This window comes from Aegilops tauschii, chromosome 2 (assembly GCF_002575655.3).
Source record: "Aegilops tauschii subsp. strangulata cultivar AL8/78 chromosome 2, Aet v6.0, whole genome shotgun sequence".
Classification (NCBI taxonomy): domain Eukaryota; kingdom Viridiplantae; phylum Streptophyta; class Magnoliopsida; order Poales; family Poaceae; genus Aegilops; species Aegilops tauschii.
In genome coordinates, this window is record NC_053036.3 from 14,964,202 (window position 1) to 14,990,334 (window position 26,133).

Consider the following 26,133-nt stretch of genomic DNA (forward strand, 5'->3'; position numbering starts at 1 on the left):
AGGCAATGAGCATGCCGCGGGGAGGCGGTTGGAGCTCCCTCGCGGTGCAGGTGATGGCCGGAGTTTAGATGGGGGATTGGATCAGTTGCCCCACTTTTATATGGGGTTTGATGATTTGCCTCAGGTTTGTCTCAATGGCTGGTGGCCCCGGTCCCATCCGTCAATCTCGGGGAGCAAATAACTTAGAAGTAAAGTGGGGCAATAGATATAACTAGTAAAATGCCCGTGCGTTGCAACGGGTTAGCAAAACTGTGACGTTCCAATCAAGCAATTGAGAACATATAATGTATAACCCACCTTATTAATCCAAAATTAAATAAAATTGAGCGCTAGTTACACTTATATAAGAATATAATACATTTAGTTGATGGATTACATGCGAGAAGCTTAGAGACCACAATTTATTCTAAAAATCTTAGTTTTAATTTAGCAATTGAAACTTCCGTTATTCATCATAGAGATACAAACCGTGACTCTGTTTTTGTTTGGAATTTTCATTGTAGACACAACAATATAGAATACTACTTATATATATGCATCTGTGAAATTTTTCAAGACATTTTGTAGAGTTTTGAGCACCAAAATTTTTAGATTTATGCTAATCCTGAGAAGCTTAGAAGGAGTAGAGAAGAAAGAGATATTCCAACCAATTTCTTTATTTTTATTTTCTTTCAACCCCTTCTTTTGCCACTGACCAGTGGGTCTCTTGGGTCAGTCCAGCACTCCAGCAGCGTCAGCTACTCAACTCCAAGGGACACGCGCCGGCAAGGGCCGCAGCATCCTGCCCGGCTGTCTATTCATCTTTTCTCCTCCTCCACTCCTCACTCTTTTCCTCCCCCTGGATCCCCTTTCTTGTCAAGCTCGCTGGGGACGCCCCCGCTTGCCGTTGCAACGCCAGCCATTGGCACCGGCGGGATCCGCCAGCCGTCGGTCCGGATCGACGATCACGCTCACGCTTCCGGCTCCGACATGCACGCCGATTGGACGCCGCCGTGAACCACCTCGCTTCTCCGGTGCGCTCTTGCTCCTAGGTAGTTCCCTAGCTCGATTGTTGCTCTTGCCGTCCCTTTAATGGTGATTCCTGGCTCCGGCGTGCAGGTACGTCTTGAACCAAGGTCGCCTTTCTCGGTTCCGTCGGCGCTGTTGCGACGCCGCCGCGGTCATCCTCCTCCCCGAGCAGCTCTAGGGGCCGTGACGGGCTCCGCGTCGTCCGCGTCTCCTCTGGACCACGGACTCGAAGCCGTGGGCCCCTCCTACTTCTTCCTCGACCGCTGACCGCCATTGACGCCGTCCGAAACTTGCTGCCGTCCGTCCGTCCTCTCGCCTCCCTGTTCCGTCCGACCCCGCCACGAACAGCAAGGTGAGGCCGTGAGGAGTCATCTCTGCCTGTTGCTGCTGCTCGCTGTTGGCTTGCTTTGCTGCTTGTTGTTGTTGCCGCTGCTGACTGCTTGATGCTGCTGGTTGTTTTGCTTACCGATGCTGCTTGCTTTTGTTGCTTGCTGCTGCTGGCCTTGAGCTGCGGGTAAATGAGAGAAAGAAAGGAAGTTTTACATTTGTATAGGAGATGGTCGTATTTAGATTCATCTAGAAATGGCCATGTTTCAGTACCGTTTAATTTACTTGTTCGTCGTAAAGTCAGACTAAGGCTAGTCTTTCCTGTGCATAAAAGTTTCAGAAAAATGCTCAACCTGCTGAACTTGGAAAATCCATAAAAAATCATTCCAGTTTCTGTTTGGAGCAGTACTGATATGGAGTTGGCTGGTTTAAATTGTACTGTAGCAATGGAAAATATGAACATAGTCAATATTATTGCTTGGAAGTAAAAGATCATGTACTCCTTTAACAACACGTCTTTAGATCTGGTAAAAATTCACAACTTGCATTAGAAAATGTTGTCAATTTCAGTATCTTCATTTTCATCTTACTGTATGACATCATATTCTTAGCTTTGTTTGACATGGCTAGGAGTTGCTTGTTGTTCATGATCAGCGGGTCATGGCATTAACTTGGATTAATTAACATGGAAACAAATAAGTGAATTGTGAGGGTCGTGGTTTGATGCTATGGTCGGGTTGGGGTTACCACCATCTCTCCCTTTACCCGTGGTGGGAGTGTTGGTTTCGATGGGACGCGCTAGTCATGGTCGGACAACCATTGACTAATCCCCTATCGAGGCACTTCCCGGTGGTCATTGGATGGTGAGCCCGATGTCCAACCGAGATAACCCGGTGGTCATTGGATGGTGAGCCCGATGTCCAACCATCCTCATGTTGGTCATGTATATTTCTGTTCAATAATTAGTTCACACAACGATTCTGCTCTTTGGCCTCTTTTCCATTCGAAAGTTCTCATGTCTGTTTGTTGATTCATGAGGAGCCTGGTTGATATTGTTGACAACTTGTAAACATATTTAAATTGGTGTGAATTCGTTCAATGGAGCAAGGTGGGACTATTCCACATGAAATAACCATGCATCTTTTTTTTCATGACAGGCGTATGCTACAGGTCAATTGGCTACCTTGATTGATTAGAATTTGATCGTGTGAAAGGTGGTGTGTTCGATTCTCACCAGAGCTCGTAATTTTTACCATGGGGGCAGGCCCAGCGGGAACGTCTCCCCCCACTGAAAGCGCATCGCCGGAAATACTGAAATAAATCCAGGAATAATGCGAGCACCGGAATTTGAACCCTGGTGGGTTGGGGATACCAGGGTCCACCTAACCATCTCAACCACAGGTTGGTTCGCTCAATCGCCCTTCTATTATTAGGTAGAGAGGTAGAGATTTCTCGGGTTAAGATCGGGAAGGCTTCTTTGGCTGGAGAGAGGAAAAAGGTGAAAGGAGAAACAAAGGCTCATCGTGTATTTTTTTAAGGCCGTATGTTTTTTCTTTTGATGGTACTCATTATTCCAGGAGTTGGGCTGGATCATTTTAGAAAGGAGTTGGGCTGGATGGGCGTGTCCAGCAAGTTCTTCTACAAAAAGAAAATCTAAAAAAAACAGCTTTTCTTTTTTTTTTGCCCGGAAAAAATAAACACTACAGTGTGTACTCTATTTTTTTCTGATCAAAAAATGTGCACCGTTTCTATTAGAAAAGGACCAACACATAGAAAATTTAATAATCGCTTTCAAAAAAGGAAATTTAATAACCCATAACATATATGAGAATCACTGATGGAATTTTTGGATAAGGGTATGATCAGATACCTGATGATTGTATAATTGTAGGTACGAGAAGGTCATATTTGGGTGCAGGGTGACAATATTTATATATGCATCTAATGACTTATATCGCAAAAAAAAAATGCATCTAATGACTCGAGGCAGTTTGGACATGTGCCTTATGGTCTCGTACAAGGGAAGATGTCCTATCGGGTATGTTGAGTAACTTTTCTGTTCTGCTTCCCCGTTAGCTTAATGAAAAGCCTGATGAAGCTTTTGGTGTGGTTCTGTACCCTGTCGTAAGATTTACATGTACAGTTTAAAATTGCCCAAATAAGATTTCCCGTCCACTTTGAGATCAGCTTTGTTTTTGTCATTGTTAACTAGTGATGCTCTTGAACTTAATTTTTTTAGTAACCGATTTAAAACTGAAACTGACATGTTATATCTTTATTACATGCTGTGAATACTAGGGCAAGTAATGGAGAAATTTACTTTGGCTCATAGGTGTAGATGCACCCATTTTCTAAATACGAATTTTATAAAGTAAAAAAACATCAATAAAAAAATCCCGTGTGTATATCCGGACATTATGTTCGTGCACAAAGTTTCGGTGAAAAAGGAAAAATTTTGTGGCTTGTGTAAGAAAGAATTTTTTTTATGCTTGATTATAACTATTCAGGAGACATTTTTTTAATCTTTTTTATACATGCCACAATTTTTTTTTTCTTTGTGACATTTTGTGTGCGAGCATAGAATGTCCGGAATGTACACGCGAAATTGTTGTTCGGAATTTTTAATATTTTAAAATGTGTTTTTTATATATTTCAAAATAGATGTATCTACACCTATGAGCCAAAACGCCACTCTCCAAGTAATGAGAATATTCCAAGTTTAATTTCAAGTGCTTCGGCGTCCTTCCATTTCATAATTCTTATCGTGGTTTTAGATCAAATTCAAACTAAAACCACGAACGTCGGAGTAGTGCTTACTAGAGTAGCAACAGACTCAAGTTACGGTTGGAGCAGTTCCTCACTGCCTGCAGAAATAAACTTTTTCAGTCCAGGCAGGCAGGCATCCTCAGAGGAACGCAAGAACTTTCTTTAGGCTTTACAACGGTAGCCAATCTTTGGCACCAAAAAAATTATGCTTCAAGCGATATATATATTCAGCCTGGCAGTCAGCAAGACTCCGATGACGCGACACTGACTGACACTCAGATAAAACATCTTAGGACTTCAGACTTACACTCTCCTCTTTTTCTTCAGAATTCGACCACGCGCAGATAGATGAAACGCAAAAGCTTCTTCAGGCGTGAAGCTTGTTGTTAATGGAACGGCGTGTCAGTGATAGGATCCGAGTTGGATGAAAGGCAGCCTTGGTAATCACGGCTTTCAGTGCTTACATCTCGCCGTAAATTTGAAACGCGGTGTTTGACATCTCATGGAAGAGTGTTTCAGACTAAATTATCATCTTCTTCAGACTAGACAGAACATTTTCTCGCTGCCACTTCTTCGTGCAGAAATATACTACTTTGTACCGAAATACTTGTAGCTGGGGTCTCCAACTATAGCCGACCTGGATGCAAATTCAATTCAGAGGATGCAAATTCAATTCAGAAGGCGCTCACATACAGCACACAAAAACTTTCTTCAGACTAACACTCTGAGAATTTGATCAATTATCTCCAAATTTTATCAGAGGCAGTTCTAAAGCATCAGAAAAGAAGGCAATGTATTTTTCAGACTTAAAAACTCCTGTTTTTTCTTGAGAATTCGACCATACAGGGAACAAACTCCCTCAGTTCTCACATCTCATACATCGCCAAAAGACACATAGTGACACTGATATTTGACCCGAGAGTCAAACAAGAAGGACACTGACCCTACCGGACTAACTTCACCTGGACACGCAGCGACCACTAGGACTCACTCTCACTCACCATGGACAGACACGACAGACACTGCTCATCTTCTCCTCCTGATTGGAATGAACTGAAATTCTTCAGTCGACCTCCTCCATCTTGCTCTCCTCGGCGCCCTCCTCCTCCAGCGCGGGCATGTCAGCATCCTCCTCCTCCGCATCGGCCTGATCATCGATGTTAAGCCCGAGCTTGAGCATGCGGTGGATCCTGGCGGCGAAGGTGTTGGGGTCGTCGAGGCTGAACCCGGAGGTGAGCAGCGCCGTCTCGAAGAGCAGCATCACGAGGTCCTTGACGCTCTTGTCGTTCTTGTCGGCGTCGGCGCGCTTGCGGAGCTCCTCCATGATGCCGTTCTCCGGGTTGATCTCCATGGTCTTTTTGGAGGACATGTATGCGCCCATGCTGCTGTCCCTCAGCGCCTGCGCCTTCATGATCCGCTCCATGTTGGCCGTCCACCCGTACTCGCCGGTCACCAGGCAGCACGGCGAGTCCACGATGCGGTCCGAGACGACGACTTTCTCCACCTTGTCGCCGAGGATGTCCTTGATGGTCTTGCAGAGTCCCTCGAAGGCGGCCTTCTTCTCTTCCTTGCGCTTCTTTTCTTCTTCAGTTTCTTCGTCGAGCTTGAGCCCCTCCTTGGTGGCGGAGACGAGCTTCTTGCCGTCGTACTCCTTGAGCTGCCCGACGGCGTACTCGTCGATGGCGTCCACCATGAAGAGCACCTCGTAGCCGCGCTTCTTGAGGCGCTCGAGGAAGGGCGAGTTCTCGACGGCCTTGCGGCTCTCGCCGGTGATGTAGTAGATGTCCTTCTGGCCCTCCTTCATCCGGGTGACGTAGTCCTTGAGGCTGGTGAGGTCGTCGCCGCTCTTGGTGGAGTGGTAGCGGAGGAGGTCGGCGAGCTTGGCGCGGTTCTGCGAGTCCTCGTGCACGCCCAGCTTGAGGTTCTTGGAGAAGGCCTCGTAGAACTTGGCGTAGTCCTCTTTATTCTCGGCGATCTCGAAGAAGAGCTCGATGCACTTCTTGACGAGGTTCTTGCGGATGACCTTGAGGATCTTGTTCTGCTGCAGCGTCTCCCGGGAGATGTTGAGGGGGAGGTCGTCCGAGTCGACGACGCCCTTGACGAAGCCCAGCCACTCTGGGATGAGCTCCTCGCAGTTGTCCATGATGAAGACGCGGCGCACGTAGAGCTTGATGTTGTTCATCTTCTTGCGGGTGTCGAAGAGGTCGAAGGGGGCGCGGCGGGGCACGAAGAGCACCGCCTTGAACTCCAGCTGCCCCTCCACCGAGAAGTGCTTCACGGCGAGGTGCTCCTCCCAGTCGTTGGTGATGCTCTTGTAGAAGGACGCGTACTCCTCCTTGCTGATCTCCTCCGGCTTGCGCAGCCAGATGGGCTTCTGCTTGTTGATCTGCGCCCACTCGTGGCTCACCTCCTTCACCTTCTTCTTCTTCTTCTTGCTCTCGTCCTTGTTCTCGGAGTCGTCATCGACCTCCTCCACCTCGCCCTCCTTCTTCTCATCCGACTCTTCATCTTCGTCGTCGCTGATCTCCTTCTCGGTGGTCTTCTCGGTCCAGAGGTAGATGGGGTAGCTGATGAACTCCGAGTGCTTCTTGACGAGGTCCTTGAGGCGGCGCTCCTCCAGGTACTCGAGCTGGTCGTCCTTGAGGAAGAGCGTGATCTTGGTGCCGCGCCCGAGCCGCTCGCCCTCCGTGTCGAGGGTGACGGTGAAGGAGCCGCCGGCCTGCGACTCCCACACGTACTGCTCGTCGTCGTTGTGCTTGGTGGTGACCACCACCTTGTCGGCGACGAGGTAGGCCGAGTAGAAGCCGACCCCGAACTGGCCGATCATGCTCACGTCCGCCCCCGCCTGCAGCGCCTCCATGAACTCCTTGGTGCCGGAGCGCGCGATGGTGCCCAGGTTGTTCACAAGGTCTGCAGCCACGGCAAACAATCATCAGAGACTTGGTCGTCATCAGATCAGAGGCAAACGGAAATTCAGTCTGAAACTCTGAATTATCAGTTCTCGTCAGAAATTCAGACATTCATTCAGGGATTCAGCAACAGTTGAACAAGAAATCAAAATTCAGACATTCAGAAGCGTTTGCAACGAACGATTGCACGTGAAGATTCAGCGAGCAAGATGAGGGGAGGCGGGCATAGATAGATAGATGGATACCTGACTTGGTCATGCCGACGCCGCTGTCGATGATGGAGAGCGTCTTGTTGGCCTTGTCGGGGACGAGTCGGATGAAGAGCTCCGGCTGCGCGTCGAGCTTGCTCTTGTCGGTCAGGCTCTCGAACCGGATCTTGTCAAGCGCCTGCAAGCAAAGCAGCATTCGCGTGTGAGCAAATCAAGCAACAAATCAATCATCTCTGATTCTGACGACGAACGAAACAGAGGAAGCAGAGGAAACAGAGGAGGAGGAAGGAAGAGACATAACATACATCAGATGAGTTGGAGATGAGCTCGCGGAGGAAGATCTCCTTGTTGGAGTAGAAGGTGTTGATGATGAGCGAGAGCAGCTGGTTGATCTCCGCCTGGAACGCGAACGTCTCCGTCTCCGCCGCGCCGCCGCCCATCTGCACGTCCGCCATGGCTGTCACCGGAAAATCGCACAAGATTGGGTTGGGTTGGGCGGGAAGAAGCTGGATTGAACAGTGGGTGGGTTCGCTCGCTGCGTGCAATGCGACTCGATTCGCTCGCTGCGGTGGTGATCGCGGTGCTTGCTTGTCGCGCTGAGAGAAGAGATTTGGGGACAGACAGTTGGACCAACAGGTGGCGAGCGGGAGGATTTATACCCCGGAGATGGAATCGGTCGGGGCCTTCGCAGGTGTTCTGGTGCCTTCCAACGGATTGCGGGCACGAGAGCTCGCTCGCGGGGAGGGGGCGGGAGCTTGGGCGCGCATTCGCGGGGGTTCCGGAAGGTTCTCGCGGCTCCGTTCGTGCGCGGCGAGGGAGGCGGTTCGCCTTGGCCTGGCCTAGCGGTGTCCCGAAGCTTCTACTTGCAGCTACATACAATGGACCTCAGAAGAAACGGGAAGCTATATCTCGCTTGTACGCACGCACGCACGCCTCTACCGCCCGCGTATGGCCCGGCCCATGAATGCCCAAGCCAGAAAGCAAAACTGAATAGGGGGGTAGAGGGCACGTGTGTTGCTGTGTCAAATCGAGATTGTGTCGGTGCTCGCTCAAGTTCCACACTATCAAGAATCATATCATTGGGTGGACGCCCACCCCTCGAAAGTAAAAATCATTGGATGGATGCCCGGCCGTTGAGAAGGCATGACGCTTTGGGACTCCCAAAGAACAATGTCAAAGAACTCGGCGAATGAGCTCGTAAGTTTGCCAAGCATAAGACATGTGTTTTCCAGAATACGCGATGAAACCATTTTCAATATGACACATACATTTTCTAAATACACATGGACCATTTTAACACGCGATGAACATGTTTTCATACATGACAAGCATTAGTTAGATTCACTATAAAAAATTAAGCCATCATGAACACATTTTAAGTTCATGATGAACATTTTTAACACACCATTTAAATACATTCTTCAAGACAATGTGAACATTTTTAATACATGGTGACATGAACATTTTTTACATGAACATCTTTGTAAATTATTGATTGTGATGTTCATCAATTTCAATAACAGCCTGAATTAGTGTTCATGAAAATTTTGAAAAAATGTTCGTGATGTTCATCCATTTCAATAAAAACGCGAATTAGTGTTCATGATTTTTTTTAATGTTCAAAAAAAGGAAAAATATTCATGAATTTCTAAATTTGTTCCCACATTTCAAAAAAAATCACCGGTTCAAAACTGTTCGCTGATTCAAAAACTATACATGAATTCAAAACAATGTCCATGCATTTGAAAAAAAAACGTTCATCAAACAAAAAAGTGTTTATGATTTTCAAAAAGTGTACCCAAATTTCAGAAAACGTTCACTGATTCCAAAAAAAATTATGAGTTCAAAAAAATGTTTGCAAATTCAAAAAATGTTCATGGATTTGTAAAAAAGTTCATGAATTCAAAACAATGTTCATGATTTTAAAAAATATTCGTGAATTAGTAAACAATTTTTAGGAATTTGAAAAATTGTTTATGATGTAAAAACAAATGTTAAAGAATTCAAAAAAAAAGCTCATGATCTCAAGAAAAAAATGTTCACATATTTGAAAGATGTTCACGGTAAAGAAAAAGAAAATAGTAAAAGAAAAGTAAATAAAAAGGAAAAATAAAGAACAAGAAACGTAAACGAAAAAATGAAAAGAAAAATAAAGAAAAAACCAGAACCAAAAACGAAGAAAAAACCATAACCTTCCAAAGACCGGTGAGGAATACACCTAAAATGGGCCTGCCCAAAGGTTGATCGAGCTCGCTAGAGGGGTTGCGCTCTGGGTCGCTCGCGGGCGACCTGCGTGCCAAATAGGAAACTCCGCTTCTACTAGGACCGGGGGGAACAAAGATGACCTTGCCTACTGTGCGATTCGTGAGTGACAAGTGTTGCCAGCGCATGCCCGGGCATACATTGCTCAGGTGAACCAGGCCCAAGCCCGGCAGACATTGCTCAGGTGGTACTGGGCCGGAGAGTGCAAAATTGTGCGGTCAGCTGCAAGGGTCTCCAACTGGGGAGTTGTAATCTAGCACTCTTAGGGCTAAGTATTTTTGTATTGCATTTTCTCGTTAGATTTCCCATCTTCGTATTGCTCTCTCTCTCTCTCTCTCTCTCTCTCTCTCTCTCTCTCTCTCTCTCTCTCTCTCTCTAGCATCTAGCACCAACATTATACTTCACATGCATGCACGACAGTAATGTGGCAGAACCACTCTCTTTTTTCTTCCACACAATAAATTCAACATCTTTTTCACCTTGGCTAATTTACATCAATATCTTTTCAACTATATATTTGTTTTTGAAATATTTTTATATTTGAACTTCTTGTGCCAAAATCTTTAAAATGAGACCAGTCTTGGATATTTTTTTAACCACATTTAAATTTGAACGTATGTTTCACATTCTGAAATAATCTGTTTCATGATGTCACATTACAATTTCACTTTCTGTTGTCGCTGTTTCATAATTCGGAACGTACATTTCACTTTTCACTGACTTGGTGCACAAAAACCATCTATTTCAATTGCATATTTATTAGAACACATATTCCACTATTTTGAAATAAACTATTATACATGTCCAAATAATCAGTTTCGTAATGGTACATGACAATTTTCACTTTGTATAGTTACTATTTCTCAATTCAAAACTTACATTTCACTTTCCACTGGCTTGTTTAAAAAAATCTATTTCAATTGCACAATTTTCAAAACACATATTTTCACTCTTTTGAAATATACATGTCCAAATAATCAGTTTCACAATGATACATTAGAATTTCACTTTCTGTAGAACTCTTTCATAATTTAGAACCTACATTTCACTTTCCACCGTCTTGTTTAAAAAAATAACATATATTTCATTTACACATTTTTTGCATTAACACATTTCACTGTTTGAAATAATCAGTTTCACAATGATACATTATAATTTCATGTTATGTGATTATTACTATTTCACAATTCAGAATCTACATTTTATATTTCACTAGTCTGTTTCACAAAAACCACATCTATTTCAATTGCATATTTTTCAAATAACATTTCCACTTTTTGAAATAAACTGTTATACATTTCAAAATAATCAGTTTTGCAAAGCTGGCATTTCAGTTTCATATTTGGGTTAAATAGGTTTCTAGTGAAATAGGTTTTTTTTTTTTGCAATTTTTTATAGTGAAATAAGTTTGTTTCACATATGAAATGTGAAACATTGAAATTATAACGTATTTGAAATGTGTCCAATATTTGTCTTATTTAAAAGGGTTTGATGCCAGGAGTTCAAACATATAAAAGAAGTCAAATAGAAACTTATGGTTTACGAGATTTGGATGATTTAATCTAATAAAGATGAAATAAAAGGTTGGATTTAAGAGAGAGAGAGAGAAACTGGTCACAGCCCCAAGCATCTTGACGTGTACAACAGATGATGGATTCTTTAGAGTTGCATAGCATTAAAGTGCAAAAAGGGTTGCGTGCTGGGCTGGCCGCACATAACATTTAACAATTTTTTGGTTTTTTTTGGGCTTCTTCCCGCTGCGACTATATGCGTTGCGGTTGCTGCGGGGTTGGATGGTTGTGGTTGCTGCAGGGACGGTCCATCCCGCCACCGCCCTCCTCTCGCCATGGTCGCTCGGCAACAAGGAGGTTTTGCGCTCGAAAGGGTTGCACGGGAGCCATGTTGCAAAGCATATGGGTTGTTGCGGGTCCTGCGATCAAACTCGGATCTGACGCCCAGAAGGCAGTCAACGCACGTTGGGAGCTCGGCCCTCCTGTGCCGATGGCTGGCCACGCACCATGCACAACAGCTCATGTTTGGTCACCTCTTGATTCAGTAACATTCATGGCAAAATTACTCTCAAGTGAATCCACGGAGCAAAGGTTTAGCCCGACGAATCAACGGCTCAACGCTATGGCACACATGTTGTGCCTACGTGGATAAAGAGTTGTACTACAACACTCCAATTGACGCATTACAAGTCCTCAATATGAGAATGATAGTTGAGGAAGGGACACAAGCATTCTAGAAGAGAAAGGATTTAATCCTCCACAAAGAGCTAGGCGCTGAATTTGAGATCATCAAGGCATTCAAAAACAACCGAAGAATTTACTCCTACAAAAGGATCTATTTTTTAACCTAATTCCTCTCAAATCTCAATGCATGTAATGATGCGTGCTGTTGCCCACTATTTGTCGACAAACCATCTCAAGCATCACCTCCTCGCAAACTGGATTTTTTAAAGAAATTTTGGATAAACCAGATACATATTTTAAAATTTACAGTAAATGTGAAAAGTTTGCAGGAAAAACTACTTTTTTTTTGGAAAAAAAGAGCAAATGGTGTTTTTTTAGGGGTGAGTGGTGGTAGATTCTGACAAATCGTGCTCAAGCAGTTTTTGGGCCAATAATGGCTAGTACATCAAAAGTTGACTCCAGAGATGGGCCGAGGCAAAGAGTGGGCTTTCAAGGTTCCGCTAGGGTTTAACGCCCTCGCCGCCGCCGCACGCTCCGAAGGAGAGAAACGAAATGGCATCCTTGGCCCGCGCCGCCGCCACCGCCGCGAGAGCGGCGCTCCGCCCGGCGCCCCTCGCCGGCCGGGGCCTCGGCCTCGGCTCCTCCCTGCCGTCTTCCTCCCCCGCACGAGCCGCCCGCATCCTCCGCAGGTTTGTTGTCCAGTAGTCAGTAGATGAGTGGATCGATGGGCGTGGCTGTGTGTGTGTGTGTGTGTGACATCGAGGGTCCCTGCAGGTCGGCGGTGGCGGGGCTGGAGACGCTGCTGCCCCTGCACACCGCGGTGGCGTCGGCGCGCCTCAAGTCCTGCATCGCCGTCGACTCCACCTGCTGGTGCTCCCTCTCCCAAGGTACCAAATCCGCGCGGCGCCTTATCCCCCTTTCAGTTTGTTTTTCTGGTTACCCACATTTGCATTAGCTGGATGTGTCAGTCTCATATTAATTTATATATCCACTAAAAACAACCCTGTAAAATCCTGGAGTTTGACACTTCAACTGAGTACAATGTTGAGCGGCATAGTTTTTCGAACTGCAGTAGTGTCAGATCCTTGGTTTTCATGATCTAGATACCTGTATATTTCATATCTTTTTTACTTGACGATTTTTGTCATATTTCTTGGAACGGATCCATGGGCACCTTACATTTTGGATTTGAGTGTGTAGTTTTTGGTTGTTGTGGTATCCGGATGGTTACCTAAGAATATCCATTTTCTATCACTTTACCTAGAGACAACACCAAAAGTAACATCTGCAACCCTTTGTGTGTTAACTCATTCACATAGTTAATTTTACTTTTCCTACCACCTGTCCCCTCCTAACAGTTCTCACCATGCTCTCTCTTGTACTTCACCCAATCACTCCCCAACTAGAATTCCAGGTGACATGGCAGGAAAACGGTAGCCTACGTAGCCTATGTTATATACTGAGGTTGACGAGCTATGCGGCATGTTTACATTAAGAATTTTGCCATGGTAGAGTAGTAATTGTGATCTTCCTGGGCTCTCAAACAAATATGTCATCCTGTCCCGGCAGCAAGGATAGTATTTTCAAGTCTTATGCCCCCAAATGTAGTTCTCAGCAATGCAGGTCACTCGTTTAACTTTTGACAGCTGTTTCTCTTTTGGTGTCAGTAATGCATATAAGATGCTGCTAGTTTTGTGTGTCAGTAATACATACTCCTTTTATTCAACCAGGAAATATCAAATTGATCAATTAATGCTACTAAGTGAATTGAAATGGTTATTGTCCGTTGTTTCCTTTTGAAAAGGATTGGGGTATTTATCTATTGACTATGGTTGTTATAGGTTTTAAAAAGCGCGTCTGATCATGGTTAGGAGCTGTGCAGCTGAGAAGTGAAGACACCGAGTTAGTGCATTTGTTTGCTGATAGTTCTTAGACATGTGTCCCATCTATTTTGCCATTGCTCTCGATGAATGTACTCTTAACAAAAATAATGCATACTATTTTTTGTGTGTATCATATATTGAATATTGTTGTCTTGCTTGGCAGACCAGAGTCCTTTTATACAACCAGTAATGCATATCAAATGTTAGTTTTGTGTGCCAGTAATAACATATTGAATATTGAGATCTTGCTTGGTAGACTAGACTCCTATACGGCGAGGAAATATCGAATTGATCATATATAGTTACTAAGTGAATTGAACATGAGATGTTTGTAGTTGGCACAAAGTGAGTTGAAATGCTTATTCTCTGTTTTTTCTTATTGGAAAGGATGGGGTATTTATCTATTGACTATGGTTGTTTTAGGTTTTAAAAAGCGCATCTGATCATGGTTAGGAGCTGCACAGCTGAGAAGTGAAGACACCGAGTTAAAAACAAAGTGCATTTGTTTGCTGATAGTGCTTAGAACTTGTACCCCAGCTATTTTGGCATTGCTCTCGATGAATGTACTCTTAACAAAATAATGGAGCGTTGCCCCCTTGTCTCTGGGACCTTAATTTTTTGTTGAGCCTGGAAAAACCTTGGAATGATATTGGATATCACATTATTGCTTCATTATGAGGTTGAAATCATCCTGTATTTTCTATAAGCTTGAAATCACGCTGTATAATTAGTCGTTGTCGACTTAACATGATGTACTGTGTTATTGCGTCATCTATTCTTGACCTGACCTGCTCTTACATTTCGTGATATAGGATACGCTTTGCCTTTGTGACAAAGAGCTGTACCTGAAGAAACCAATGAACATTAGGGATTGCAAACTGCAGACATTTCGGGCTGTAATAATTAGACACTTGTAAACTGGCGGTGCATCCAAATCCGTTTAATTTTGTAACGTGTAAACTGACGGTACATCCAAACCCGTTTGATTTTATAACGTGTATCGTCCATGTTTTGGAGCAAGTTTGTTGATCCTGAAAGTTTATGCCACATGGACTCGTATGCGACTCTTCCTCTGTTATGCATTTAGTTTTTCTTGTAGCCTTTTCTTTCGATATTTGAAACCTGGTTCACGTGGATTGGCGCGAAACGTTTGTAGTTCAGATCAGGAGCTCCTTATGGTGACTGTGAAATCGTAGGTTAGTCCACATGCCTGCTTTGTTTAGAATGTACTCCCTCTGTACTTTGGTGACCTAAAACGTCTTATATTAGTTTACAGGGGTAGTACGCGTCATTTGAGGGAGTGACACATTAATATTCTTTTGAACTGGCCTGGAAGGGTTTAAACAGATTTTGCCGTTTTAACTGTTTGTTTAACCAATTCTTGTTGTAAGAATTGAGGGCAACAGACTAAATTAGCAGCTATACTGTATTTGTTGCACGTTCTGAAAGTACGTAGAACAATCCTTCAACATGTGGGATTACATATACTTGATGCAATATGTAGAGCGGCGTGGCTTTTTTGCACATGTAGGATTGTTATTATTGGTATTCGATACAAAGTTGCATGAGTCGCGACTCCAATGATATATAGTAGTATCATCTCAAGTCGAGACCGGAGGAGGGGCGATTCCAATGATATCTTGTGCAAAATCATCATCAGTTGTCCATTTCTTTTGTTGCCCAGAGTTAAACCACAAACTTTACTCGAATTCTCGCGGCATGCTATTAGCATGGAGGAGCATCACAATCCTGCTTGGGACCTTTGTATGGGGAGGCAGCACCTCGGCAGACACCGTCCCCCTTTCTGCCGTCTGCAAAGCAGCAACAACATAAAGTAATCAGACGTAATTTCAGTGAATTATCTTGCATATGCATGTGTAAGCAAGTATAGTATGAAAAATTGGTTAGGACCTGCCGATCTCTACCTATACCTGGATTATCCCCAGTGTTGGAGGCGCCGGACGTACAACGACGATGCCCATCGGCGCTGGAACCTTCAGCAGCGGAGTTTGGAGGAGTGGGTGGAAGTTTAGCAGCAGCAGCAGGGCTTGGAGGAGTGGGAGGATGGCGGTTCCCGGAATTACTGTGCTCACCGGCCCTGAAATGAGCTTCGGAAAGAAGTTGAGGAGCAGCACCGGAGCTGGGAGGCGTGGTGCGCTTCTTGCCGTCGTCCGCCACCACCTTCGATGGCCGGATAACAAGCAGCAGCAGCAGCAGCAGAAGAAGTGGAGGATGAAGAGATGTTGGGAGAGATGATGAGCCTTTTGCCGTCGGCATAATCTGCATCCCAAACCTACCTAGTTTAGTTGTAGCCTTGCGGAGGGAATGACAAGGAGGCATGAGTGAAGATACGAGATACCATAGGTGGTGGACAGCGGTGCTGGTTAGGGGACGGAGCGGGTTACATTATATATAACGGTGCTGGTTGTGCTCAAAGCCCATGGGGGAGACGGCCGGGCTAGGCGAGTCTTGGTTCGACCTCGGTGCAGGCCGCTCCTAGGCTCCGATCCTCCTTCGTGCTGCAGTGCGGGCTGCGGGTCTTGGTTACCGTCAACGGCGCATACCATGACTATACGGCGGCACGGTTGGGGGCCGGCTCGGAGTTGATCTGCTTGATCCTAGTGGTCTTCGCGCGAAGCCACCCTTCTACCCGTGATGAGTCATCTTTGATCTAGCCACCGGCGAGTTCCGGACTTCTCCTTCCAAGAAAACCAAGGAGTCTTTGGACACCTTGTTTGGATTTGGGCCGGTCGTGTGCACCCGCAATATCAGTATAACCAGCTTCATCGGGTATCGCGAAGCTCTGCTTTTTGTTGACAACTTGGGACATGTCTGTATCAAGATTTTCAAGGGTTCAACACATGCGGAGAATGCCACGGCGTGATTGGATGACCTGCAAGCGGCAATGGCGGGTCTTGGAGGCGATGAAGACTTTGCTTCACAGGCAGTTGTTCAGTCTTGGCTTATGGGATGTGTTCCCGTCCAGACCAAGCACGACTTCCTGTGAGCCTCGTGGTACGTGACTTGTAGTAGTAGCCTCAGCAAGTGGCGGCGGCAACATTGGTGGATTTCTTTGTTGGTGGTGCTTCTTGGAGTACTAAGTCGTGATTTTCAGGGTGAGAACCCAAGGTCCGGCCTTTTTGGTTGTGCCTGACAGTGACCTTGTTGAAGGCATTGTTTTTGGAGTGCGGTCTTTCTCCAGGGTGAAAATCTATGATCTTTGATCGGACAACGACAACGCTTGTGCGTTGTTTCGTTCCTGGAGGCGTTGCTTTTGGAGAACCTTCTTTGTAGTCCAGATGTTGTCTTTGTTGGTGGTTAGACTGCTACTACTGTGGGTGATTGATCACCGTGGCAGGGTCGTTTTTTCTTTTTCATTTTTTCTCTCTTATTATTTTCTTTTTGGCTGTGTGCATCCTAGATGTTTTATGCTTCCTGTTGGTGCAGAGGCTGGGTGTAATTGGTATCTACTTGATATTAATATATTCCCCTTTTCAAAAAAAAAAATTAACCAGTAACTAGTAACCACCAATTCGAAGCTCTACTCCACCCTAAGCTCTACTCCTCGCCCGCCCAAAGAGGGCAGATGTGCGGGCACCGCCAAGTCGTTGTCTTCGGGGGATCTGCCCCCGCGTCGCTCTCTCCCCGGGGTGGCACGGGCAGCGACCACCGCCCCTCCCACAGCCTCCCCAACACCAGCCTCCTCTCCCCCTCGCCGTCGCCGGTGGCCTCCGGCAGGCAAAGCCTGCGCGGAGCCGGCGGCGGCGGGGCGCTCTCTAGCTGCTGCTCGCTCGGGAAGAAGGGAGCTCGCGTGCGGGTCGCGGCTGTCCGGCGCTCGGCCTCATGGCGGCGTCCCTGCTCGCGGCGGAGGCGGTCTCCGGCGTGTGGTGCGGCGTCTGGTCGCGGCGGTGGGCGCGCGGTCGCGGTGCGCGCGGTCGCGGTCGTCGGTCTCGTGCGGTCCCGATTCGATCTGGGATCCTGCGGGCGGCGGTTGGTGCGGACGGTGTGGGGCGCCGAGGCGGCGGCCTCGGTCCGAGCTCCTATGTGGCCGGGGCGTGGACGGCGCGCGCTCGCATGGCGGCGGCTTGGATCTGGCTGTGCGCGTGGGGCGCGGCGACCGGCCGGGCGCGGTGGCTACAGGCGCGTGTCGGGCGCGGTGACCAGCTGTGCGTGGCGGGTGTGCTTCTCTGGAGTGCGAGGTGTGTTGCGGAGGGGAATCCTGCTCGTCTGCCCTGCTGCTTCGCCTGTGCAGCTCCGATTGAATCTGGTGCGAGGTGCATTGATCTGGGTGCTGCGCTTCGCGATGCGGCGTTGGTTGCTGCGGTGGTGGTTGCCACGGTGGTGCTGCGGTGGTGGACGACGGCTTCGGCCAGGGGATGGTGCGTGTCATGTCGCGGTGGATCGTGGGATCCCGTGGCCTGAATGAGGTCGGCCTCAGCAGGTGGTGGCTGGTGGGCGGCGGTCGGTGGTGGTATGTGGTCGGCGCATCTCCGGGAGAAATCTTTGCTCCGGCCTTCTTCGGAGCCGGTGACGATGACGCCCGCGGGTGCCGTGATCTTTCTTGGAAGCGTCGTCGTGGAGGTGTGCTCCTCCTCCCCACGACTTTGGCTCCGGAGGGAAACCTCAGATCCGCTGGGTCGGGCGATGAAGGCGTCTTCGCGTCTTTCTCCTCCTTGGGGGCATCGTCTCGGAGCCGGCTACGACTGGGAGACTGGTGGTTTGCGGCATCTTCGCCGCGTGGTTTGCTGAGGCGGGGCGCTGGTTTCTGTTTGGCAACGATGATGTCGTCGAGAGGAGCTCGGGTCGCGGCGTGGACTTTGGTAGTCGGTTCTTCCTGGCGTGTCCGAGGTGCTCTTCTGTGGGCACGGTCGGCGCAAGTCCTGCATATTCCCCTGAGCTGTCGGTTGCTTGCGTGTGTGGCTATCCGGTGGCATGTGCCGTCGTGGCTTCTATACAGCTGTTTGCAGGTTGGCTTCGAGGTTGGGGCTCTATGGTGAAGTCGGAGTCGCTCGTTCGAGGCAACCGGTGATGACGATGATGCTTGCGACTCCTCGGCGAATGCCTTTCTTCTAAGCAGCTTTGTGTCCAATGTCGGTGGCCAGGTTGGCCGGTGGTGCCCATGTCATGTGGGTTGAGTTGTATCGGTTTTAGCCCGGTTTCTCGCCAATTAACCGGGCAATTCTCTTCTTCTTAATCAATGAAAATGGCAAATATTTTGCCTCGTTTCAAAAAAAAAAAAAAGCCGTTGTCTTCATCCCTCCTTCGCTTACAGCCTAGATGATGCTTGTCTACAGCCTAGATGATGCTTGTCTGCCCTTGTCCAAAAGTCATCTCATCCCGTTATTCAATTCTGTGCATGAAAAACCAGCATCCTAGCTAGCACTACTGCTTCATTACACCAGTATCCTTAGGCTATGGTACCACTTGTTCCACAATCTCAGTCCCGTTAACCCAATGTTCTAGATTCATTACACAATCGACATGGTTGACTACAAAGCAAACAACCATATCTCATGAAAAAGACTAGGCCGATCGGAGCGGTGGTTACATTTAGAAATCATATTTTTTGAGCAATCATCAGGGGAGGAGTTCCTCCATTTGGATATATATTACTCTAAGTGGCCATATGCCAAGAGAGTAATCCACTCTATAAGGAAAACAAGCTCAATAACCTGAACGAATTTACTCCGTATGTGAGGGAAACCAGGCTAAAAACCATACAAGTACAACAAGGTTAAAAGAAGATAGAGTAGAAATAGATGCCCAGAAGAAGGCACGACCTTGCTAGCAGACAGAAAGACCATCACTACAAGGGGCACAAGTAGATGCGGGGTGCCGTCGAGAGATCACAATACCAAAACTTTACACACAGCCTAACACACCACACTGGTGTGCATATCAACCCCCACAACACAACAGAGGAGCAACCACAATCATCGAGTGGCATAAGTCAACAGGAACCCAAACTTGGAGCTCCACCACAAGAATCTGAACGATTAGCAATTTGGGAAGGCATCATTGTGCCGTCATTGAGCAAAGGTGAACCGAGACAATACCAATAGTACTAAGCTTGCCGCAACACAACGACAATCATTAGAGGGTCTTGAGCATGCATAACAGCAATGGGATGCCCCACCACATGATGGGTAGGGGTGGATGGAATCAACTCCACAACACCAAATGGAGTTGTGGCCAGAACCCATGATACACCACCGCCGACCCCAAGCTGGTCGCACCACCACCATCGACATCCTACAGCGAGTGACTACCCAACAAAACAACATGGACGACTTCTTGATGATGCCTTCAAGAAGGGCTGTGACGCATGGTTGAGCTGCCATCAACGAAATCAGCCAGGCCTGGAAGCCTATTTTCCGCACAAGTTGTGTGGGCGTGGATTTTAGAGCATGGGCTCATGGACACCTCGTATTCTTATCCTTCAATATAGCTTTGAGATCCGTGGTAGACAACTAACTTACTACATGAAATTTTCTCTTTTTTGTTTCTTCCAAATAAAACAACATATGAACTTCAAACTTTGCAAGATAGCAAAACATTCTTACTACAATGTGAGAAAAAACTTATAGATTTTTTCGACCGACATAAATATACAAAATGAGATTTTCTTTATTAAAAATGTTAGTTTTTGTACTTATGATGCAGGAAAAAATCTGAATGTGTTCCCACATTATAATTAGAATGTTTTATTGTGCTGTAAAGTTTGAAGTTCATATTTTGTTTTATTTAAAAAAAATAACAAAAGTACTTGCACGAATCGCGATGCAAAGATGGATGGCTAGATAAGGAGGTGCACCTAACCCTATGCTCCACAGGATATTAGGCCAAGTTGTGCCTACCAGCTTTAAGGAATCTGAGGCAGTACGACACCGCAACACCACCCCCACATGGCAAATCGCACCACCACCCCCACACTGGCAAACGCCACGGCAGAACAGCAGCTGCGCGGAGAGATCACCGGCGGCCAGCCCTGACCCCAGCCAGCAGGATCATATCCGACCATGGCCTGCTGGTTTGAAATATGCAGCACCAGCCGCCACTTCTAGCCGAGCATGTCGACGAGGGAATAACGGAGCACCTCCCAAGTCGAAGCCCACCACGAGCCCCGACCGACACCCAGATCCAGCCATACCGTCCGCGCAGCTACGCGGCCTGCGCCGCCATCCTGATCATGACGCCAAATCGATGCATCCTGGCGCACCACTGGCGCTCCCGCAAGGTCCACGCGCCGAGCACCTCTGCGAGTTCAGCCCCTAGCTTGCACGTGATGCGCCACCCGTGCGCAGCCTCACCGCACGGTTCCGCGTGCCAGCATGCCCGAGCTACCTCCGAAGGGACTGGTCGCCAGCACTGCTAGTGCGGGTGACGGCTAGGTTTCTCTCCTGGCCGCCCGCCGGAGCGACCGAGAAGCGTCTTTTAAATCGAATTGAAGTGGTCACATTTAGAAATCATGATTCATGATTTGCCTTCTCTTTTAATTGATGTGAGACTTTATCTAACGACGTAAACAAGATACGAATCAAGCATCCTATATTTATCCGAACCTGGATCACTGAACCACGAGGAGTCTGAGCCACTCACTACAGAAGCATATAATTAAGCTGAAGCAAGAAAAGAAAACCTAGAACCAGAGCTTTCCCAAACACAGTCTCAGTCACAATACAAACTTCAAATGGGCTGCCCAACAATCGACCATATATGTTCATGCCGTACACAATTAACTCACACACCGAGCACCCTACAAAAGAAGTCGCCGATCAGCCTCATTTTCATACGGTTAATGTCTTTTCTTTTGACAAAATGGTCAAAGTCTCTTCAGTCGTGCCATCGACACTACCGAGTCCTTTGTGGATCCGATTGCTAACAAGATGTGCTGCCGTGCTGGTACTTTTTTTGCCAAGCCATGAACGAAAGCCAATTTCCAGAAAGCACAAATGCGTGTAGACCCGTCCAACTTATGTCAAAGTAGCGGATGAAAATCGTTCTTTTTACAATGTGTATGAGAAAATACCACTTTAATTTAATGTAAGTGGAGTGGAGACTGAGATATTTAACGAGTGAAGTGCATCCTAGGTCCTCGAATTATTTGAGTTTTCTTGTCCTTGAACTATATATGAAAAGTGCCATCCAGTTCGCCGGAGTACAATAAGTGTGTACATATGTGACACCTCTGCAATAGTTCGAGTACTCACGTGGCACCTCTAAAATGGTTCAAGGGCCTGGGTGATACACATACTGCAATTCAAGGACATGAATGGCCATTTTCGTAGTTAGGATCTACGTGACACCTCTGAAATAGTTTGAGGATTTAGGATGCACTTGACTCATCTTTAGCAAAAGTTGCCCACACATTTAAGAGTCAAAGTCGTCAATCTCATGTGCACAAGTAATCAAGAGACTTTAGGTCTTGTGTTTCTCACGGTGATCAATCAAACAACGCTTGCTATCGTTTTTGAAGGGTCATCAAGTGGTGGAGCCAACACATGTGCACTTCGGTTAGGGGTGCTTTCTCTGGCATCCGGTCTCAAGCTTTGGGAAGGAAGCCTTTGATTTGACCTTAATTGGTTGCACATGTCAATTGCGGTGTTCTCACACTGTCATTTTGTTGAAGGCATTACTTGAAGTTTTGCTTGGACTTGATTTTTGGGGTGGAAATTCATGATGTACATTTTACTACTCAGATATGGCAACGAAGAGCAGCGCCAATAACACGCTAGCCAAACCACCCCGATGGGCACCGCCCCAACAATGCAACTCTGATTCCGGCGAAACTGCCATCGTTGCCACACCTGCTGCCTCCTACTAGACCCTTAGCTGCATGTGGACCATGGGATGGCAATGAAGATGATAATGACAAGGGCTCCAAATCAATGCCTTGGAGGAGGAAATGGCATGGAAATGTGGCCTTCGCTCGATTGAGGGAGACCTTGGTTCAGAGGTTTCCCCGAGGCCCCAACAAGGATTGAGGATGCGGCACTGCAATGATTCTTCTAACAAGGCGAACGATGTCTTCATGTCAACATACGCGGATACCCCTTTGTCATTTTCTATTAACACGCGAGAACAAGGTTTTCACCCTACCCGCACTTCCTCCACCTGCCCCAACCAATGGATCGGCCCACACTACCACACATGAGCCGAGCGACTATCACCTCCACCACGACACCCGTCGATCATCGTGGCGCTACCGCAAAGGGCTGCCGCCTAGATGCCACACGCAGAAGAGGGACCTTCAGCTAGTGCACAGTGCACACCCTCAGGCGCTCCTATATGGCCGTGGGATCCCTCGATGGACTTTGCACCCTGGCCAAACATGGACACCAGCTGATGCATGGTACAAACACCAGCCTGTAAAATAATGCATGGTACATATAGTAACTATAGAGTATAGACACATAGACATCATGAAAAGATTTAGTGCCGGCCAAATAAATAGACCGAATAGAATCACACTTGTTCAACTTACAGAATCAAGCACCAAAATACTAGCTGATGAACCAAGGTGGAATATCCTTCTCTAGAGCAGCGGCAGTCCTTGCAGATTGTGCACAGCTAGTAGCTGAGTTTCCGCAAGTAACCTTCTCCCACTGCCCAAGAGAAGCAAATCAAGTGAGAAATCATTTAGCCCGGCAAGCTGCCAAGCCATGATTGATCATTCCTATCAATGGGCTGATGTACCTCCCAAATTTCTTTTTCTTGTGCTTGTAAAAGAAAACTTGCTAATTTTTGAGGAGTAAAAGGCTGTTTTCATGTAAGAAAAAAAATCAAATCACTAAGAAATGATGCAACTGATGGCAGCCATCTTGACAAGAGGGGCACCCATGACGATTAAACCTGGGGGTTTGATCTTGTAAAGCGATTCTGCGTGAGCCCGACTAGACCTGATATGCACTGAAGGTGCAAATCAGAGTTTATGCGCGTGGGTGAAAAGCATCACATCATCCACTGAGCTTGACCGCGGACTTTGGACTTTGGAGGCGCTGCCGGTGGGCAGTGGATTGCGCAATCACGTTTTCCTGCAGTGTGTTTGGGGATGTATGTGCGTTAATGCTGCTGATGTATGAGCAAAGTGAGTGGAATGCGATTCTCCAAATCCTGCCGACGACTGAACATGGAACAATGACAGCCGACAGCCAACAAAATAACATAGTCCCTCTGTTCCTAAATATAAGTCTTTGTAGAGATCTCACTATGGACTACATACGGAACAAAATGAGTGAATCTACACTCTAAAATGCATCTATATACATCCGTATATGGTTCATAGTGAAATTTCTACAAAGGCTTATATTTAGGAACGGAGGGAGTAGTTTGCATTATCCGTTAGGGCATCTCTAGTAGCTTGTCCGTATGATCTCCAAATTCGGAGATGCCGGTATCCAAACACATCCTCTAATATAGATGCTCTTATGCATGTGTATGCTACGTGGAGAAGAACCTGAAGCTGCAACGCACCTATCATGTGTGCTGCCCCTTGACCTGTTCGGTTTAGAACAAATTAAGTCTGCCTCCAGCGGCGTATGAAACTATGAATGAACCTTGTGATGGTGAGGAAGGCCAAAAGGCCAGCGCAGCATCATCGGCCTTGTCCTGCATCATGTTTAGTGAAACGTCTGCTTGTCTTGGGACTGCACATCAGACATGTCGGTATCCAAACACATCCTTCGTAGTTCGACCAGCACGATCTCCGCCCCTGCCATGCAGTATTCAAGTTACCTTTTTTTGCCTGAAATAATCACAAATCTCTTGTCCAGACAGTATTCTAACTAATCGACCTCAGATGTAAATAAGGAAAAAAAGACGCGCAAATAGACATCATCTTTTTTTTGAACACGGTACAGACACAAGCGCTCATATACACGCACATACACTCACCTCTATGAACGCACACACGCACACCCTACCCCTATGAGCACCTCCGAAAGACTGAGCCGGCATATCATCTCGTCTACTCCCACTGAATGCGCATCGCCGGAAATCCTGAAATAATCCAGGAATAAATGCGAGCACCAGGACTTGAACCCTGGTGGGCTGGGGATACCATAGTCCCTCTAACCATCCAACCACATGTTGGTTCGCGCAAATAGACATCATCTACCATTATGTGAGTTGCATGCTAATTGTCAACACACACGAGTATGCTTTTTCCTCAAAATTAGGTTTCATACACCAATATGAAGATTTTGGGGCACAATGGCACTATAGCAGAGTTGCCATAATTTATGGCAGATGCTCCATATCCAGCACGCAAGCCTCCATATTTGGAGGATGGGGCATTGGTTTGAAGTGCCGCCATCCACCAACCGCTCGCGCCAGAGGGAACTCACTCCTCGCCTCCCACGCAGGCTCGTGGCAATTTTACCGCCACATTTTCCCACCACCCGCCGTGTTTTTCCGCCGCGCACTGCTTGCCTTCTCACAATTTCGAGCATCGCAGTTGAAATCGAGTCATCGCCGCTGGAATTGAGTCGCCCTCACTGCCAAGATGTCAATCACTAGATGGGGCATCCATGTGGATGCTTGTCACAATTCTTCTCACAATTTCGAGCATCGCCGTCGCAATTGAGTTGCCGCGGTCGAAATCGGCACCCTGAAGCTGAAATCACCACCGGAAACAAGTCGCTAATGCCGGAATCATCATTGAAATCATCCTTGGCCGAGCCGCTGTGCTTGTGGTCATCCAAGTCCTCACTGTCATGCTCGGCTTTAACTGAATGTTATTGTTTTTTCACCGAATATGTATTGGAGATTGGAAAAAAATATATGTTGCATTGACTAGTGGGTCCCATAATATGGAGGCAACCATTAAGAAGACCGTCTTTGCTCATCAACTCGTCAGTCTCCATGTCCATACGGCGATATGGAGGCTACCAATATGGCGACTTTCTAGAGTTGGTCTTATATCTGCCTTGTGAGTCGTGACAACGACAATTAACCCTTCTTTGTGGGCCCATGCACGTTCCATATCATATTCATTGTAAAGCGATTGCGCGTAGTATGTACAGTTTATGTGTGTGGGTGAAAAGCATCATCCACTGGGCATGACTACGAACTTGGAAGCGTTGCCAGTGGATAGTGCAAGCAATCGTGCTTTCCTGCACTGTGTTTTGTTACGTGACACGCGTTAATGTTGTTGATGTATGAGCAAAGTGAATGGAATACAGTATTCAAATCGTGCGGACAACGTTGGAGCATGGAACGACAACCAACAGAAATAATATTGGATGCATGGGGAGCAACCTAAACTGTTGTGTGTACTGCCTCGTGAGTCGTGACAACAACAATTGTCCCTTCTTTGTGGGCCCCATGCACGTTCCATATGATATTAATTCATTGCAAAGTGATTTGCGCGTACTATGTACAGTTTATGCGTGTGGGTGAAAAGCATCATCCACTGAGCATGACTACGGACTTGGAAGCGTTGCCCGTAGTGTGTTTCGTGACGTGAGTTAATGTTGCTGATGTATGAGCAAGGTGAGTGGAATACGATCTTCAAATCGTACCGACGACGATGGACCATGGAACGACATCCAGCAAAAATAATATTGGATGCATG

General features: G+C 46.8%; 2 protein-coding genes and 1 long non-coding RNA gene across 11 annotated transcripts; 2 read left to right on the forward strand and 1 right to left on the reverse strand.

Annotated features, from left to right (window-relative positions):
* The first annotated feature begins 725 nt into the window (after positions 1–725).
* Positions 726–4,705, forward strand: LOC123496763 (uncharacterized). Of its 3 annotated transcripts, XR_006668873.2 has the most exons (5): positions 726–1,013; positions 1,099–1,360; positions 2,493–2,736; positions 3,227–3,373; positions 4,429–4,705. It is a non-coding gene; the product is annotated as an uncharacterized lncRNA (long non-coding RNA). The 3 variants fall into 3 exon arrangements; XR_006668874.2 differs by lacking the exon at positions 3,227–3,373; XR_006668872.2 differs by lacking the exon at positions 4,429–4,705 and having other exon boundaries at positions 3,227–3,516.
* A 192-nt stretch (positions 4,706–4,897) lies between these two features.
* Positions 4,898–9,375, reverse strand: LOC123496762 (heat shock protein 83). The gene is made up of 3 exons (XM_045232183.2): positions 7,525–9,375; positions 7,256–7,397; positions 4,898–7,011 (listed from the first exon to the last, which is right to left on the reverse strand). Exons 1-3 carry the CDS (start codon positions 7,672–7,674, stop codon positions 5,165–5,167), a joined length of 2,139 nt encoding a protein of 712 aa, XP_045088118.1. The 5' UTR covers positions 7,675–9,375; the 3' UTR covers positions 4,898–5,164.
* Positions 9,376–12,138: 2,763 nt separating this feature from the next.
* On the forward strand, positions 12,139–14,579 carry LOC109738211 (uncharacterized). 7 transcript variants are annotated; one of them, XM_040397987.2, is made up of 4 exons: positions 12,139–12,365; positions 12,451–12,563; positions 13,518–13,582; positions 14,372–14,579. In XM_040397987.2, exons 1-3 carry the CDS (start codon positions 12,229–12,231, stop codon positions 13,535–13,537), a joined length of 270 nt encoding a protein of 89 aa, XP_040253921.1. In that variant the 5' UTR covers positions 12,139–12,228; the 3' UTR covers positions 13,538–13,582; positions 14,372–14,579. The 7 variants fall into 7 exon arrangements, with proteins under 7 accessions (XP_040253921.1, XP_020152902.1, XP_073363814.1 ...); XM_020297313.3 differs by having other exon boundaries at positions 13,518–13,578; XM_073507713.1 differs by lacking the exon at positions 13,518–13,582 and adding an exon at positions 13,983–14,043.
* Positions 14,580–26,133: the final 11,554 nt, after the last annotated feature.

What these genes read in the sequence shown, in the direction of transcription:
- LOC123496762 (XM_045232183.2), bottom strand. Translation starts at nt 7,674, where the DNA reads ATGGCGGACGTGCAGATGGGCGGCGGCGCGGCGGAGACGGAGACGTTC. An exon ending in TCATCTCCAACTCATCTGAT is followed by an intron (nt 7,398 to 7,524) that starts GTATGTTATGTC and finishes CTTTGCTTGCAG; the next exon opens with GCGCTTGACAAGATCCGGTT. An exon ending in CGTCGGCATGACCAAGTCAG is followed by an intron (nt 7,012 to 7,255) that starts GTATCCATCTAT and finishes CCGTGGCTGCAG; the next exon opens with ACCTTGTGAACAACCTGGGC.
- LOC109738211 (XM_040397987.2), top strand. Translation starts at nt 12,229, where the DNA reads ATGGCATCCTTGGCCCGCGCCGCCGCCACCGCCGCGAGAGCGGCGCTC. An exon ending in GCCGCCCGCATCCTCCGCAG is followed by an intron (nt 12,366 to 12,450) that starts GTTTGTTGTCCA and finishes GGGTCCCTGCAG; the next exon opens with GTCGGCGGTGGCGGGGCTGG. An exon ending in CTGGTGCTCCCTCTCCCAAG is followed by an intron (nt 12,564 to 13,517) that starts GTACCAAATCCG and finishes TGGTTGTTATAG; the next exon opens with GTTTTAAAAAGCGCGTCTGA.